General features: G+C 52.3%; 2 protein-coding genes across 6 annotated transcripts; one reads left to right on the top strand and one right to left on the bottom strand.

Moving 5' to 3' along the window:
* Positions 1-2,401: 2,401 nt before the first annotated feature.
* Crip3 (cysteine-rich protein 3) lies at positions 2,402-5,296 on the top strand. 3 transcript variants are annotated; one of them, NM_001109303.2, is made up of 8 exons: positions 2,444-2,495; positions 2,791-2,885; positions 3,291-3,348; positions 3,443-3,574; positions 4,258-4,329; positions 4,455-4,549; positions 4,638-4,695; positions 4,862-5,296. In NM_001109303.2, exons 1-8 carry the CDS (start codon positions 2,453-2,455, stop codon positions 4,921-4,923), a joined length of 615 nt encoding a protein of 204 aa, NP_001102773.1. In that variant the 5' UTR covers positions 2,444-2,452; the 3' UTR covers positions 4,924-5,296. The 3 variants fall into 3 exon arrangements, with proteins under 3 accessions (XP_038939990.1, XP_038939991.1, NP_001102773.1); XM_039084063.1 differs by lacking the exon at positions 3,291-3,348 and having other exon boundaries at positions 2,406-2,495; positions 4,862-5,292; XM_039084062.1 differs by lacking the exon at positions 3,291-3,348 and having other exon boundaries at positions 2,402-2,885; positions 4,862-5,292.
* Slc22a7 (solute carrier family 22 member 7) lies at positions 5,284-12,663 on the bottom strand. Of its 3 annotated transcripts, none has more exons than XM_039084304.2 (10): positions 11,881-12,358; positions 10,755-10,858; positions 10,511-10,665; positions 10,247-10,415; positions 8,252-8,375; positions 7,863-7,972; positions 7,221-7,435; positions 7,008-7,116; positions 6,586-6,792; positions 5,284-6,075 (listed from the first exon to the last, which is right to left on the bottom strand). In XM_039084304.2, exons 1-10 carry the CDS (start codon positions 11,989-11,991, stop codon positions 6,054-6,056), a joined length of 1,326 nt encoding a protein of 441 aa, XP_038940232.1. In that variant the 5' UTR covers positions 11,992-12,358; the 3' UTR covers positions 5,284-6,053. The 3 variants fall into 3 exon arrangements, with proteins under 3 accessions (XP_038940232.1, XP_038940233.1, NP_445989.2); XM_039084305.2 differs by lacking the exon at positions 11,881-12,358 and adding an exon at positions 12,403-12,663 and having other exon boundaries at positions 5,315-6,075; NM_053537.2 differs by lacking the exon at positions 11,881-12,358 and adding an exon at positions 11,432-11,837 and having other exon boundaries at positions 6,039-6,075.
* Positions 12,664-15,351: the final 2,688 nt, after the last annotated feature.

Raw genomic sequence — 15,351 nt, 5'->3', positions numbered from 1 at the left:
GCACCTCTTGTAGGCTTGTTGCTCTTGGAGGCTGGAGAAGGTGTGGGATGGACCCCTTGGAACTGGAGGTAGCAGATGGTTAACCGTGTGGGTGCTGGGAGTCAAACCGCAGTCCTCCAGGAGAAAGTCTGTTCTCTTAATCGTGAGCCATCCTCCATTCCCTGGACATGGTTCATTTCTCTTTGGTTACAGCTGCAGTGGAATTAGGCACTGACTACGGTAACACGTTTTACCTTTCTGAGAAACTGTTCGGGTGTGGCTTCACCATTTTACACTGTCACCAACAGTGTAAAAGGATCCAGTTTGCCATATCTTTGCCAACACAATAACAGCCATCTGAGTGGCCGGTTTTAAGTCGGTCCCCTTGTGGTCCCGATGACTAATGATGAGGACTCGAGCGAGGACGTGAAAGTGTCCTTTGAAATACTCTCCATTGCTTTGCTCTGCTTTTGGTTGTTGGAGCTTTGTTTTTTGTTTTATTTTTTAAGACAGACTCTCATATGGCCCAGGCTAGCCTTGGACTCACATGTAGCTGAGGATGGCTTAGAACTCCAAATCCTGCTTCTACCTTCCAAAGTCTGGGGTTTTACAAATGTATCACCACATCTGGTTTGGGGCTGTGTGTGTTGAGGATGGAGGGGGTGGTCAGTGTCTCCTCAAGTGCTTCTCCTTTGATTTTGAAATGTAGTCACAGGCCAAGTGGAGTGGTGCAGGCCTTTAATCCCTGTGCTCAGGAGGCAGAGGCACATGGGTCTCTGTAATTTTTGAAGCCAACCTGGTTTACAAAGCAAGTTCCAGGACAGCCAGGATTGTTAATGCAAAAAACACTACCTCAAAGAACCAAAAAAGAAAGGAGGGGGGAGAAGAGAGGGAGAGAGGGAAGGAGTAGGAAGGGAGGGAGGGAGGGAAGGAAGGAAGGAAAGGAGCCACTCACTGAACCAGAGCTCCCTGATTGGCTGACTGGCTGGCCAGTATCAGGTGTGCCATACTATCTGGGTTCTAGGGTTCTCAAGAGTGCATAGTAGGCATTTTATTAAGTGAGACTACTCTCCAGCCTTTGGCTGGCTGCATTTTGATTTATACTACTTTTATGAATCTTTTTTTTTCCCCTATCTGAATGGGGCTGGAGAGAAGGCTTTGCAGTTAGTAGCTCCATTTCCAGGGGCTCCCACAACCCCTTCTGGTCTCAGTGGGCACTGCATGCACACAGTGCACCAATATACATGCAGGCAACACACCCACACAAGTAACATTCTTTATTCGTTTGTTTGTTTAATGTATGAGTCCACTGTAGCTGTCTTCAGACACACCAGAAGAGGGCATCGAATCTCTTTACAGATGGTTGTGAGCCACCATGTGGTTGCTGGGATTTGAACTCAGGGCCTCTGGAAGAGCAGTCAGTGCTCTTAACCACTGAGCCGTCTCTCCAGCCCACAAATAGCATTCTTAAGACATCTTTTTAAAAATCTCATCTGAATAACTGCATAACTTGTAAAAAATTAATATAATAAAGCCTGCTTTAAAAGTTAAAATGCATTCTACAACTTAAATTTATTCTATCAGTGATTTGGAGGCAGTGGTTTCTCCAAGGGGGTTTTCATTTTAAATAAATTTTGTGATTTGTCACGTTCACACATGTGGTCTGTAATGCAGTCTGATTTCTGCCATCCTGTCTCCTTCAACACCGTCACCTGGGTCCCTTTCCCGGCCCATCAGTTTCAGGTTTGGGTTTCATTCTGTGACCCGTTCAGTTTAGCCAGAGCCATCTCTGTGAACACTGGGTGGGAACTATCCATTGCATGCTGGTGTGGTCCTCAGCGACTCCACAGCATGCAACATTTTAAACTCTAAGTTAGAAATACATGGCTGGTGTTTAACTTACACCTTCGGATTTAATAGATGCGATGATCTTATGAGCAGGCCATCGACTGTCTGCAGGAGCACATTTTGGGACTTACAGACTGGGTTATGAGTTCATGTAGGGGATTCTTCACATTGCTTGCATAGCAGTTATGTGCCAGGCTCTGAGATTGGCTAATTCTCATTACCACCCTGCACCATGGAGACTGTTACCATGTTACCACTTCCAGTTCAAGCAAAAGGAAATAGGGTTTAGCAAGGATGGGCTTCACATTCCTTGCTCTCGACCCTGCTGCACTAAGGAGGAATGAAACCACTATGCCTGCACGTGCCTTGCTTGCTTCTCACTGACCCAGAAACCCACTGACCTCAGGGCTCCTTTTCTCCCAAGTCTGTATCCCACTTTGAAGTTCTTTAAAGTAAATCGATAAGTAGCCTGGGCCCCTCAGTTCTTAAGTTTTTGGTGCCCAATGAGCAGCCACAACTCGATGGACTCAAAGCTGAACAGTGGGCGGGGCTAGGGAGGGGCGGGACACACCTGCGGGCGGGCGCCTATAGTCGCTGCTTGGACTAAGCTGCCTCATGAAGAACCATGAGCTGGACTTGTCCGCGTTGCCAGCAACCCGTTTACTTTGGTGAGGCTGGGACCAAGGAGGAGTAAAGACAATCGTGAGCCCCCGGGGCCCCGGTATCATTGAGTGTGTGTTTGTGTGTGTGCTTGAATACGCGCCGTGCCTGCCACACCTCCAAGAGCCCAAGGCAGGAGGCAGGAGGGTGGGATGGAGCTTCCTGGAGACAGTTGTCTCTAGGGAGCAAGGCTGGCTGGGCTGGTTTTCCTAGAAGGCGGAAAGGGCAAAAGGAGGGCGTCTGGCGTTGACGAAGGAAGTTGAACGAACTCCTTGCAGCCTGGATCCACCTTGTTTCCCACAGCTGAGAAAGTGAGCTCCGTAGGCAAGCACTGGCACCGTTTCTGCCTGAAATGCGAGCGCTGTCACAGCATCTTGTCCCCCGGCGGGCATGCAGAGGTGAGGCCCGACCAGGGTGACAGCCCTTTGTCACACCCCCTACCCCTGCAGACCCCAATTTCAGCCTTGGAAGCCTGCCAAAGGCAACCTCAGCAAGGGAGCTCAGGGCGATCCACCCGTTCATTGAGCATCCTCAAATGCACCGGAGTTTGGCAGGCTCTGTGCTGCTGCTGACCCATGCATGGTTCTGAGGGAGGGGTAAGCAGTTGCTCTGTATCCCACTCTGTCAACCCCTAGACCAGAATGGCAATTCTGACGTGCTAGCCTATCACTCACCATACTTGAGCCATCAGACTAGTAACAGTGCACATAAGCACCTGACAGCCTGTATTGAGAAGGCCTGTACAGGCATGCATGCCCCTTTGGCCCTGAGTGACCCTTCCCTCTGCCTGTGCTTGTGCCCAGCACAACGGGAGGCCATACTGCCACAAGCCTTGCTATGGGGCTCTCTTTGGACCTAGAGGTAAGTTCCAGCCTAGAAGGGGCCAGGGGCCACAAACTCTCCCTGTGGTTAGAAACTGGAGCCTGACCTCCATTATTGGGTCTTCTCTCTGCAGGGGTCAACATTGGTGGTGTGGGCTGCTATCTCTACAACCCCCCAAGTCCCCCTCCTGCCAGCAGTATTTCCCTCAGCCCCAGCAACTTCAGCCCCCCCAGGCCAAGGACTGGCCTCCCCCGGGCCAAGAAAAGTAAGTGAAGGCGGGGATCAGTTGTTCTCCTTCTGACCCTTCCTCGGGCTACAGCAGACACTGTAACTGCTCTTGGCAGTTCTGTTGCTGGCCCTGTTTTCCTGCTCTCATGTGAGTTGAGTTTAAAAGGTAAATTGGAAAGATAGCATGATCACCTTCATTTTATAAGAGATGCCCAGAGAAGACAGATGGCCACTAATCAGAAGCAAGGCTGACCTGGAAATCAGGCCCCTTCCCCCAGCCAGGGCATAGCTGGAAAGATCTAAAGCAAAGGCTCCCTAGGATGGGGCCAACCTCTCAGCTTGGTGCCCGGCCCTTCCTCATACTCCCGTAGTGGGCAGTGACGCCATGTTCCTCAACACCTGACACCGCTGCCCTGGCCGGCTCCTGTATCAGCTCAGGTTTCCTCATGATTGAGTTACTAGCAGCACTGAGCCGTCGAACCAGTGGGCTCTTGAGGCCTGGGAGAGGGTGAGGAAGCAGGTGACCCTGCAGTAGATGATGAGCTGGGTGGGATGAGTCAGAAAGGACTGTGTGCAGAGCTCACGGCCGCCTGGGGTCGGGGGTCGGGGGTGGGAGGTGCGGATGGGGGTGAGGACAGTGCCATATACAGGCAGGGGTAGAGGGCCCTGCTTAGGGTCTGGCCCCCAGCACAGCCCCATCTGGAGCCTCTTCCATTAAAGGCCCTCCCTACTTGAAGACATTCACTGGGGAGACGTCACTATGCCCTGGATGTGGGGATCCTGTCTATTTCGGTAAGTGACGACAGAGCTTGGAGAGCTTTCTTTAGGCAGCAGAGGGTAGGGAGGTGACTCAAGGCAGGTAGTTGTCCCTGCCCCATCCCTAGAATGGAGGAACCGTCACTGTTCTCCACCAACAGCTGAGAAGGTGATGTCTTTGGGCAGAAATTGGCACCGACCGTGCCTGAGGTGCCAACGTTGCAGGAAGACCCTGACTGCTGGGAGTCACGCGGAGGTGAGCAGGAGGGAAGGGAGGCTGTGCTGGGAGGAAGGCGTCTAGAAGCAGGAAGAAAGGCTGAGAGGATTCTTTTTCTGTGTTCCAGCATGATGGCATGCCTTACTGCCACATCCCCTGCTATGGCTACCTGTTTGGCCCCAAAGGTGGGCAACCTGACCCCAGACACTGGGCCTAATGTGTTATGGTGTATGAGAATGTGTGGACAACTTTCCTTGTGGTCAGATATCTCAGGAGTCTCCCCTCTCCCTTTAGTCCTCAACCCAACTCCCTTTCCACCAAAGCCCTTGGTGACAGGGCTCTCTCCCTCAGGTGTGAACATTGGCGATGTGGGCTGCTACATCTATGACCCAGTGGACATAAGACCCAAATGAGCCACTCACGGGAGTGACAACCTCATGCCAGCTTTCCACCTTTCCTCCGAAGTCCTCTGGAAGCTCCGGAATTCTCTAGTCCTTTGGGGAGGAAGCAGGCGACATCCTGGGGGCTGGGACCTAGGTGTAGGCTCTGTGGTAGACCTGAGTCTAGACTGTCTCTCCCACTTCTGTGTTTCCCCATTCCTAACTGGAGGCACACACACACACACACACACACACACACACACACACACACACACACACACGCTTAGAATGGTGGTTGCCTGGGCTCCCAGTCCTTCTCTCAGCAATGCTTGAGTTTCATAAAGTGTATTCATAAAGGTCGTCGAGCTCTCTGGATTCCGTAATAAAATGTCAATCCCCATACCTTTGGTTCTTTTTTGTTTTGTTTTGTTTTATGACTGTTTTGTTTTTTCTAGAAAGGTTTCTTTGTGCAGCCCTGCAACTAGCTTTGTAGGCCAGGCTGGCCCCAGACTCTGCTCGCCTCTGCCTCTGGAGTGCTGGAATTAAAGGTGTGCCCTACCTACCACCCGCTAGCTCACTTTCTTTAGGTGTGAAGCCCAGATAGTGATTTGAGGGGTAGGGTACGAGTCTGCTACTTCAGAGGGAGCCCTGGCAACAAGAAAACCATCTATTGGTCCCCTGCCCCGGAGTTGTGCTGATCTACCCTTCCACCGGAGACAGTACACCCACCGGCCTCCCGGTACTAAAAATGACTACAGGACTGTGCTTTAACGACATTCCTAGGATGACCTTGTTCAATTTGAGCACCACAAAACATCCTGTCCACTAGGAGGTTTCGCCGTCCACCTGGGAGATGGGCAGTGTAAGACTGGAATCAGATCAAGTCAGTGGCTTTCCATCTGAGGGTTTCCCCCAATCTCACTGCTGCCCCAACCCATGAGCAACCGTCTTTATTTATAGAAGCCCCCGGCCATGAGAAGGGAGTCCAGAATCCCAGCGGCCCAGTGCTGCGGGAAGTTGTTCTGCTGCTGGAGAGCACAGGCAGAGGGCATCAGGAGCAGCTCCATCCTTAGGTGGAGGAGTCTGATGTCCCAGTCACAAGAGGCTGCCTTCTGTGCCCAGCTCCTGTGGAGAACTGTCGCTAGTCCAACTCAGTCCCGGACCTACACATCTTCCTCCTGGGTACTGGACAAGGCCATAAGAAAGGTGTCAGGAATGTGGTCGGGGGTTAGTCCTGGAGCCTACAAGGACTGGCTCGGGGCTGTCCCAGCTCCTCAAATATATGCACGCATCCTCCTACAAGTAAGTCACTTGTCTGGACATATTCTTGGTGTATATAGCTCAGAGTGCATATGTGCCTCTCTTTTGGGCATTCGTGAATATATAAAGGTAAGGACAGACATGTTTGATTTTATATGACACGTTATACACACCAGGATATACACACCCAAACACTCACCTGTGCACATATGTATAGGTAGCAAGTGTAACTGTGCAACTGTCTTCCCTTTGCATCCTAAGTGTCAGGGCCTTAGGCATCTGAATCCACACTCACACACTCTTACACACATACACACACACTCACATGCACACACTCACACACACTCACATGCACACACACGCACACACACACACGCACACACACACGCACTCACACACACACACACGCACACACGCACGCACTCGCACACATACCTCTTCCTCTCCACATCCTGGATGGTCTCTGGCAGCTGTGCCTTCTTCGTCTCAGGCAGCAGGAGTGCAGTGCAGGCAGCCACCAGGGCAATCCCCCCGTAAGCAACTTTGGGCAGCAACAGCCACACTCCATCCAGCAAGGCCGCCAGTGGGGCCAGAGAGGCCCCTAGCCTGCCCATGAGTGCAGTAAGTCCCAATCCTGTCTGTCTGTTCAGGAAAGGAAGAGGGGGCCGTTCGTCACAAGGCTCCCCTCCTGTGCAGGCAATCCCAGTACAGAAGATCAAGTTCCCTGTGCTCCCCAAGATTTGGACAAATACCCATGGTGCATCGATGTATCTGGCTATAGCTAAAGAATGGGTGGGCAGTGTGTGAACACATACACCTAGGTTAAGGCAGGGCAGTCGCCTGGGTCCCTGGCTTACCTGAGCACAGTAGGGTACAACTCGGACGTGAACAGGTAGGCCGTAGTAAAAGCAGCTTCAGAAAAAGCTTTCCCCACCACCACCAGAGCAGTGATCCATGACTTAGTCTCTGGAGGGAAAGGGATTCCTCAGGGAGGGGATGGAGCCAGGAGCCCCCTGGATGTGAGGCAGAGTCCCCACAGAGGGCAGAAGGAACTGCCAGGCCTGGCTTACCCAAGGATACCAGCAGGCTGGTGCCAAAGGTCAGAGCAGCGCCCAGCAGCATCCCAGCCTCCGTGAGACGGCGTCCCAGACGGCGCACAAGGAAGTAGACCATAATTTTGGAGGGGAGCTCCACAGCCCCAAACAGCAGCTGTGTCTGGTACACGTTCAGCCCCAGCCCAGACACGTCCAGAGTCAGGCCGTAGTAGGAAAAGTTCACTCCAAACCTGAATGGAGTTGCAGTGCCCCTCAAGAACCCTCTCCTGCCACTTGGCACTTCAGAGACCGCAGCCCAGGCTCTGCCCCTCTTCCCCCAGCCATCCACAATCCCCAAGTAGATACCAGTGGCCAAAGCACCTTTACCCCAATCTTAGCAGCAACCCTGTGACACAGGAATTAACAGAAAACTGCTCGTTTTACAAAAATAGATGTTAAGGATCAGAGTGGTTAGACAGTTGTCCAGGGTCACACGGTAAGGAAGTCATAGAGCCTAAAGTTGGGCCTACGTGTCTCCGTTGCCGACTACACTGGACCTGTGGTAGTCAGATTTCCCCTTCCCAGCTCCAGGATGATCACTCTACCCTCCCCAGTTACAATCTTGGCCCCTCCCTCCCACACCCTCACTCCACCAGATACAACTCGACCCCATCTTACCACACCATCATGCAGCACAGTGAGATATGTCGGAGCTGAGATGTTCGGAACAGGTCTAAGTATGAGGGTCTTTGCAACGCCCTTTCCATGGTGACCACGTTGTTCAGGGCCTGGTTGGGGAAGAAAGCAAGATTTCCACCTTAGAGCTTGTCTCAGGAGCCAGTGTGTTCTCTCTGCTTCTCTGTGTCCTCAGCAGTCCTGGGCTGGGAGTACACATGGAGGGCCGAGAGGAAAGGTGATGACCCATCAGAGCCAGGCGGGGTATTCCGAAGCCTGGAGCTCTCCACTGGAGAGCTGGTCCTATATGGTGGGCCCAGGATGGAGGGGCGCTCAGACAGGAACTCCCCACCCATCCCCATGTACTCTCTCATACATGTCCACACCCTCACCTCCTGGCTCAGGCTGCCCTCACCCACGGGCCGCCCATTGAGCTTGGCACAGCTCAGCAAGTATTTTTTTGCCTCCTCCACACGACCCTGGGTTAGAAGCCACCGTGCAGACTCAGGAACCCACCTAAGGGAGAAGCCAGAGGACCTTCAGCCAGAAGCCAGCCTTGCAGACCACCTCTGCCCTTGAGATCCTAGGCTGCTCACTCCAGGTTCTCAGCCATGCAGTCCCCTCCTCCATGTCTACTGCCCGGCCCCTTGCTCTCTTGTTCAGGCCCCTCTTGTTAAAGCTACCTCTTCTCCCCTTATGGCTTTGTTCAGGCCTGGGTTCCGCCAGTCCTCCATGGGTCCCTTCCTTACCCTCAGAACCTTAGCTCACACCAGCAGCCAGCACTGTGGCATGGGGATGCAGATGGAGGCCGGACAGACAGACTGATACACAGTTCACCGTCAGGAGCTAACGCTGTCCCCACCTTACAGGCCCTCCGTTCTCCTGCCTCAGTTCCCATCACCATGCTGGCCGTGCTCCATCCCTGTCCCTTGAAGGCCAACCCTAGCCTCCACTTGGCAACGTCTGACTCCTTCATCACTGTCTTTGCTGTCTTTCCACGGGACCCTTTGAATTGGCCTTTCGGCTCCATCTCTGTTACTGCCTCTCTCCGGGCCGTCTGTCTCTTCACGTCTGTTCTCTGCCTCTGTGTCTTGTGCCCTCTTCTTTCTGTCGCTTTCCAGTTTTCTGACTTCCCTTGATATCGTTTTGACTCTTGGTCTCCGATTCTGTTTCTGCATCTCTTAGACTCCCCCCTGCTGTGTGTGTTATGAATTTATACATGTTTGTATATGTACACACATGTATGCAGGGGTGACATGCCGGGTCTAGCTTAAGTACTCTCCACCTTAGATTTTCGAGACAGGCTCTCATTGAGCCTGGAACTCCCCTATCCAGGTAGAGCAGCTGGCCAGCAAGTGTCAGATCTTCCCATCTCAGCCTCCCAAGAGGTTATAAATGCTCACCTCTGTGCCAGGCTCCTACATGGGTTCTGGGGGTCTGAACTCGGGTCCTAGTGCTTGCATGGCAAGCATTTTACCAACTGAGAGATCTTCCAAGTTCTCCAGATGTTTTCTTTTATTTTCTTTCCTCTTTTTTTTTTTTTTTCAAGGCAGGAACTTCTGTAACCCAGGCTGCCCTTAAATTCCCTAGGTAGGTGAGCATGACCTTGAACTTCTGATCTTATGCCTCTACCTCTTAAGTATTGTGAATGGAGGTACACACCATCACAACTGGCTTAGTCAGTTCTGAAGATAATAAACCCAGGGTTTGTGTGTGGCAGGAAAACACTTTACCAACTGAACTCATCCCCAGCCTGGCCCTCGGTCTTCTTGTTCTTTGTTTATTTGTTTCTATTATTTTTAGGGCTCTGTGTGTGCCTGTATGTGTGTGTGTGTGTGTGTGTGTGTGTGTGTTTGGATATATGTATCTGTGTGTGTGTGTGTTTGGATATATGTATCTGTGTGTGTGTGTGTGTTTGGATATATGTATCTGTGTGTGTGTGTGTGTGTGTATGCCTATGTGTGTGTGTTTGGATATATGTATCTGTGTGTGTGTATGTGCCTGTGTGTGTGTGTGTGTGTGTGTGTGTTTGGATACATGTATCTGTGTGTGTGCCTCTGTGTGTGTGTGTGTGTGTGTGTGTGTGTGTGTGTGTGTGTGTGTTTGGATGTATGTATCTGTATTTGGGTGTGTCTATGTGTGTATCTGTGTCTGTATGTGTGTGTCTTCGAGTACGAGTGTGTGGTGTGTGTATGTATGCGTGGCCCACAGAGCCCAGAGGTGTCTGATCTCTCAGACTGACTTTCACTCTGCCTGCTACGGGTCCTTCAGAAGAGTGGTGTGTGCTTACAGCTAAGCCACTTCTCCCGCCCCTGTCTTTGAATCTTCGTCTCTAACTGCTTGTGCCTGGGTTGTGTCTCCCACTCCCACTTGCTCGCCACTCTCACCAGATGCTGATGATGCCTGGGACACACGGCAGGGTGGCAGCCAGCAGAAGCCAGCGCCAGCTCCGGATCAGGTAGCCCACCAGTGCCAGCAGCAGCACGCCTCCCGACCAGAAGACGGTGCTGATGACCCCGGCCACAGTGCGGTGCTCCACATCCAGCCACTCCAACTCTAGGAGCCAGCACGGGAGACGGGGAGACCGTTAGCAGGGACCCTCTCACCCCAGCGGCCTCCCTCTGGGCCTCGCCCATGTTTGTCTGCCTCACCCAGTGGGAGCACAATGATGGTGAAGCCAGCCAGGGCTGAGCCGGTGAGTGTACGGGTGACTACGAACATGATGTAGTTGATGGAGGCTGCAGACATCAGACCCAGCACCAGGGAGCTCACGTAGGCCACCAGCAGAAGCCGGCGCCTGCCAAACCTGCCAAGGGCCATGCAAGGTCAGGTCCTCCATGGGGCTTCCCGGATACAGATGATGAGGCCTGTCCCCACGCTGGTCCCTTAATTCACCTGTCAGACAAGTATCCATACACCACGGCTCCCACCAGCACACCAATGAAGAAGCAGGTGGACGTAATTTTGTTCAGTCCTCTCTGCTGACACACAAGATCCCACTGCGAAGACAGGCAGGGAAGGCCCTCTATGTGTATGAGCCCCTCTCCAGCCAGCACCAGCCCCTCCTCTCCAGGCTCCCAGGTGACTCTGACTTTCTGGAAGATACCCCATCCCTAGCCATCAACCTCAGCGTCAGAAAGCAAAGACTTTGCCTCTCCCTAGTCCCGAAGCTGAGCTTTTTCCCATGGAGGTCCATCACCACCACCAAGGAATGCGGTCGTCTCTCTCCTCGGGGAGTCCCCCCACCCCCCTTCCTCTCTGGATGAATCAGATAAATCCCAGCCCTGGGATAGAAATGAGAAAGAGGGGAGAAATGGAGGCTTCTGCAGTTTCTCTTTCTCTTACTACAGGGATATACTTCTCGGCCTCTGTTCCAACCCCATGGAGCTGCCCTTAGACCTCAGGTGAATTATAAACAAATGAACTGAATCCAGCTTTAAATCCACTGGCTCTCTACACACAGGGAAGAGAAGCTCTGAGAAGACAGGAAGGTTATCTCGGGCCCACACCACCCCCAACAGAACGGCAGGCCCAACCCACTCACACATCCCTCACCCTCTGGGCCTGGGTACCTCAGTTGCAATGGTGGAGGAGAATTCTGAGCGGTCGTACTCCCAGCCCTGAGAGCAGGGCACCGTGAGGGGCTCACCCTCAGGCTCCCCAGAGTTGGACACCTCTGTCCCCAAAGTGACATTGGGGACAGTCTGGGGATAGGCAAATCGGAGGCAGGAGCTAAAGCTGCCGTCAGTCTCCCGGGGTAGATGGGCTTCCAGCCATAAGTCCTGGTGACTGAGGTTGGCAGGGGCACCGGGCAGGGCACAATGGTGGGCAGGCACAGCGGCCATGAAGACGGGCAGGAGAAAGTGCATGGGGAGCAGCATTCGGGGCAGGGCCATCAGAACCAGATTCCGAAGTTGGAAGGGCCCAAAGCCGCCCACCTTGTCCAGCAGGTCTTCGAAGCCCATGCTACCCACCCACAAGGTGTCCCTCTTTGGTATCTAGGACGGTTCAGTCTGCTTACCACATGGACCCTTGGACTCTGGAGGTGGAAATGGTTGTACTGATGAGTGGAGAATCTGTAGCCAGAATCCAGCCCCTCAGGGGGCTGGTCCAGGCCTGGGCCCTCCCCCATCACCCACAATTCTACAGATTCTATCTAAAGGGAAGTGTTGCCATCTATCGGAGATCATGGTGTCTACGGCTTGAGCCTTTACACATTGGAGTTCAGGAACCAGGTAGGGGAGGGGGAACCCCAGGCTGCCATAGGAGGCCAGCTGGGTGTGGAGAAAGCAGTGAGGCCCGACCTACTTATTAGTCCTTCAACGCTACATAAGGGGAACAGGTCCCCTGGGCATGATGCCCGCTGTCCTCGGTGGCCTTTGTCCTGTAACGCTTTAGGTCAATCTTGTGTATTTACAACCACAGCACAGTTTGGCCCACAGCCCAGGGCTCAGAATGAGGGCTTGGTTCTCCTTGGGTAAGGGGGCCTTCTGGTAAACCCCAAACTTTCCTCATACCCCTCACCCATGTCTGGAGCGCATACCTTGCCCTAAGTCACCCCAGGGACTGTGCTGGCCCCATCTGGGAACTTTCTTCTGCAGTCCAGTCTGCCCCTCAGAAAGCTTCCGGATGACCCCCTGGAGCAGTGGTTTCCCAGCGTTGCCAAGAAGCACCTGGAAGAAGGATTTGTTTCTTCTGACGTCTCTGTCGCCTCTCAGTCACTGTGCCAGCAAGGTTTCTATCAACTCGACACAAGCTGGAGTCAACGGAAAAAATGTCGCACAATTAGCTGGAGGCAGGAAAGTCTGTAGGGCAGTTTCTTAATAAATAATCAATGGGGGAGGGCCCAGCCCAGTCCACTGTGGGAGGAGTCACCGCTGGGCTGGTACTCCTTGGTTCTATAAGAAAGCATTGAAGAGCAAGCCAGTAAGCAGCACCCTCCACGGCCTCTGGATCAGCTCCTGCCTCCACGTTCCTGCCCCATGTGAGTTCCTGTTCTGACTTCCTTCAATGATGAACAGCGATGTGAAAGTGTACATGAAAGACATCATCCCCTTGCCAAGTTACTTTTGGTCATGGTGTCTCATCACAGCAATAGACACAAAAGGCGCTCACCTAGAGCGAAAACAGGCAGAGGTCACGAGCGCTAGCATTCTCCCACTTCGAATGCATCATGAGAGCAAGAAGAGGGTGGGGACCCACTGAGGGTGGACAGTGACCAAGTTCCAGAGCCAAGAAAGCACCAGGAACCCGGACACACACAGACCCAAGCTGCTGACCAGGTGCATCCCAGTCAGCTCCCGACTGCCCCAGACACTTCCAGAGAAAGCTCAGAGGAAGGACTCTGTCCGCAGTGTTCAGTGTGTGCTGACGGGCAATGGTGAGGGCCAGGTCGTTTGGTGTGTGCTGATGGGCAATGATGAGGGCCAGGTCGTTTGGTGTGTGCTGACGGGCAATGGTGAGGGCCAGGTCGTTTGGTGTGTGCTGACGGGCAATGGTGAGGGCCAGGTCGTTTGGTGTGTGCTGATGGGCAATGGTGAGGGCCAGGTCGTTTGGTGTGTGCTGACAAGCACGTGGTGAGAGTTGTCTCTGGGGGGTAGGATAGAGGAGCTGCCCCAGGTATAGATGCGTGCTTACCTTAAAGACGCCTCGGACACAGTTCCTACCCTCAGGCAGCCCACAGGAAGGTTCAGATAGGTTGTACACACTTGGAGTGAAGTGTGTGTGTGTGTGTTGTGTGTGCATGTGTGTGTGTATGTGCATGTGTGCATGTGTGTATGCACGCGCGTGTGCATGTGTGTGTTTGTGTGCATGTGCATGTGTGTGTGCATGGGCATGTGTGCGTGTGTGTGCAGTGTGTGCGTGTGCCTGTGCGTGTGCCTGTGCCTGTGCATGTATGTGTGTGCATGTGCATGCGTGTGTGTGCACGTGTGTGCATGTGTGTGTGCATGTGTGTATGCGCGCGTGTGCATGTGTGTGTGTGTGCCTGTGCATGTATGTGTGTGCATGTGCATGTGTGTGCGTGTGCCTGTGCATGTGTGTGTGCGTGTGCATGTGTGTGTGCGTGTGTGTGCATGTGCACACGTGTGCATGTGTGCGTGTGTGTGCGTGTGCGTGTGTGCGTGTGTGTTGAGGAAGAGTCATAAGCAGGCTGGGAGAGGAACAGGTCTTGGGAGGTCCAAGAGGCTCAGTTAAGGACCAGGATGTCAGCCCCTAGCAATGGGAGCTAACGGAAGGGTTTTAAACAGGAATGGGATCCTATTGTTGGGGTTTTTATTTATTTATTTTTGTTTTGTGTTTGTTTTGAGACTGGGTCTTGTGTAGCCCAGGTTGGCCATAAACTCACTGTGTTGCTGAGGATAGCCTTGAATCCATAATCTTCTTGACTCTCCACATCAGTGCTGGTGATCCAGGCATGGCCTGCAGTGCACAGCTCAGGTGCCTCATTTCCTTTGATTTATTACATCATCATCATCATCATCATCATCATCATCATCATCATCATCATCATCATCATCATCATCATCACTATAGCATTTATAGTGTAAATAATCAGTGGTCATCCCTCTCTTTTTACGTTGGATTCTGGGAAATTCCTCAAATCTAAATCTGTAGGCCTTTTGTTCAGAGAGAATTTGGCAGTAATTTGTACGTTGGCTTCACCTTCCCTCACCCCTCTCCTCATGGCGACTCTCTTCTCTGATGTCATTGAGGGTGCTGGTGGCAATCCTGGTGTTAGGGACAGATGACACTATGGATGACGGCATAAAATACTGAGTCTGACAGAGTGTGACTTAACTCTGAATGAACTGGCTTTTTTTTTTTTTTTTTTGGTTCTTTTTTTCGGAGCTGGGGACCGAACCCAGGGCCTTGCGCTTCCTAGGTAAGCGCTCTACCACTGAGCTAAATCCCCAGCCCCATGAACTGGCTTTTATTGGAGTGTGTGTGTGTGTTGTATAGGTGTGTGAGTGTGTGTATGTATATGTATGTGTAAGTGTGTGTGAATGTGTGAGAGTGCGTTGCTGTGTGAGTGTATGTGTTTGTAGGTTTGAGACAGTGTGTGAATGTGTGTATGAATGTGTGAGTATATGTAGGTGTGTGTTAATGTGTGTGAGTATATGAGTGTGTATGTGTGTGTTTTCTTGTGTGTATATGTGCATGTGGAGGCCAAGGTTAACTCAGGAGCTGTCCACCTTGGTTTTTGAGATGGGATCTCTCACTAGGACCTGAGATTCTCAGACTTGGCCATGCTGTCTGGCCAACAAGTCTTAGGTACCTATCTGTGCCTCCCTAGGGCTAGAACTACAAATATGCATGACGTCTAACTTTTTAAAAATTGTTTTAGACTTACTTTATCTCATAAGGGTTTTGCCTGCATGGGTGTATGTTCACTACATGTGTGCCTTGGGATCCTGGGAGCCAGAAGAGGGCATCAGATCCCAGATCTGGAGTTAGTGATGGTTGTGAGCACAGGTCCTGATCAGGAAGAGCG

The sequence above is a fragment of the Rattus norvegicus genome, chromosome 9, assembly GCF_036323735.1.
Source record: "Rattus norvegicus strain BN/NHsdMcwi chromosome 9, GRCr8, whole genome shotgun sequence".
Classification (NCBI taxonomy): domain Eukaryota; kingdom Metazoa; phylum Chordata; class Mammalia; order Rodentia; family Muridae; genus Rattus; species Rattus norvegicus.
This window is presented reverse-complemented; position numbering and strand designations above follow the sequence as displayed.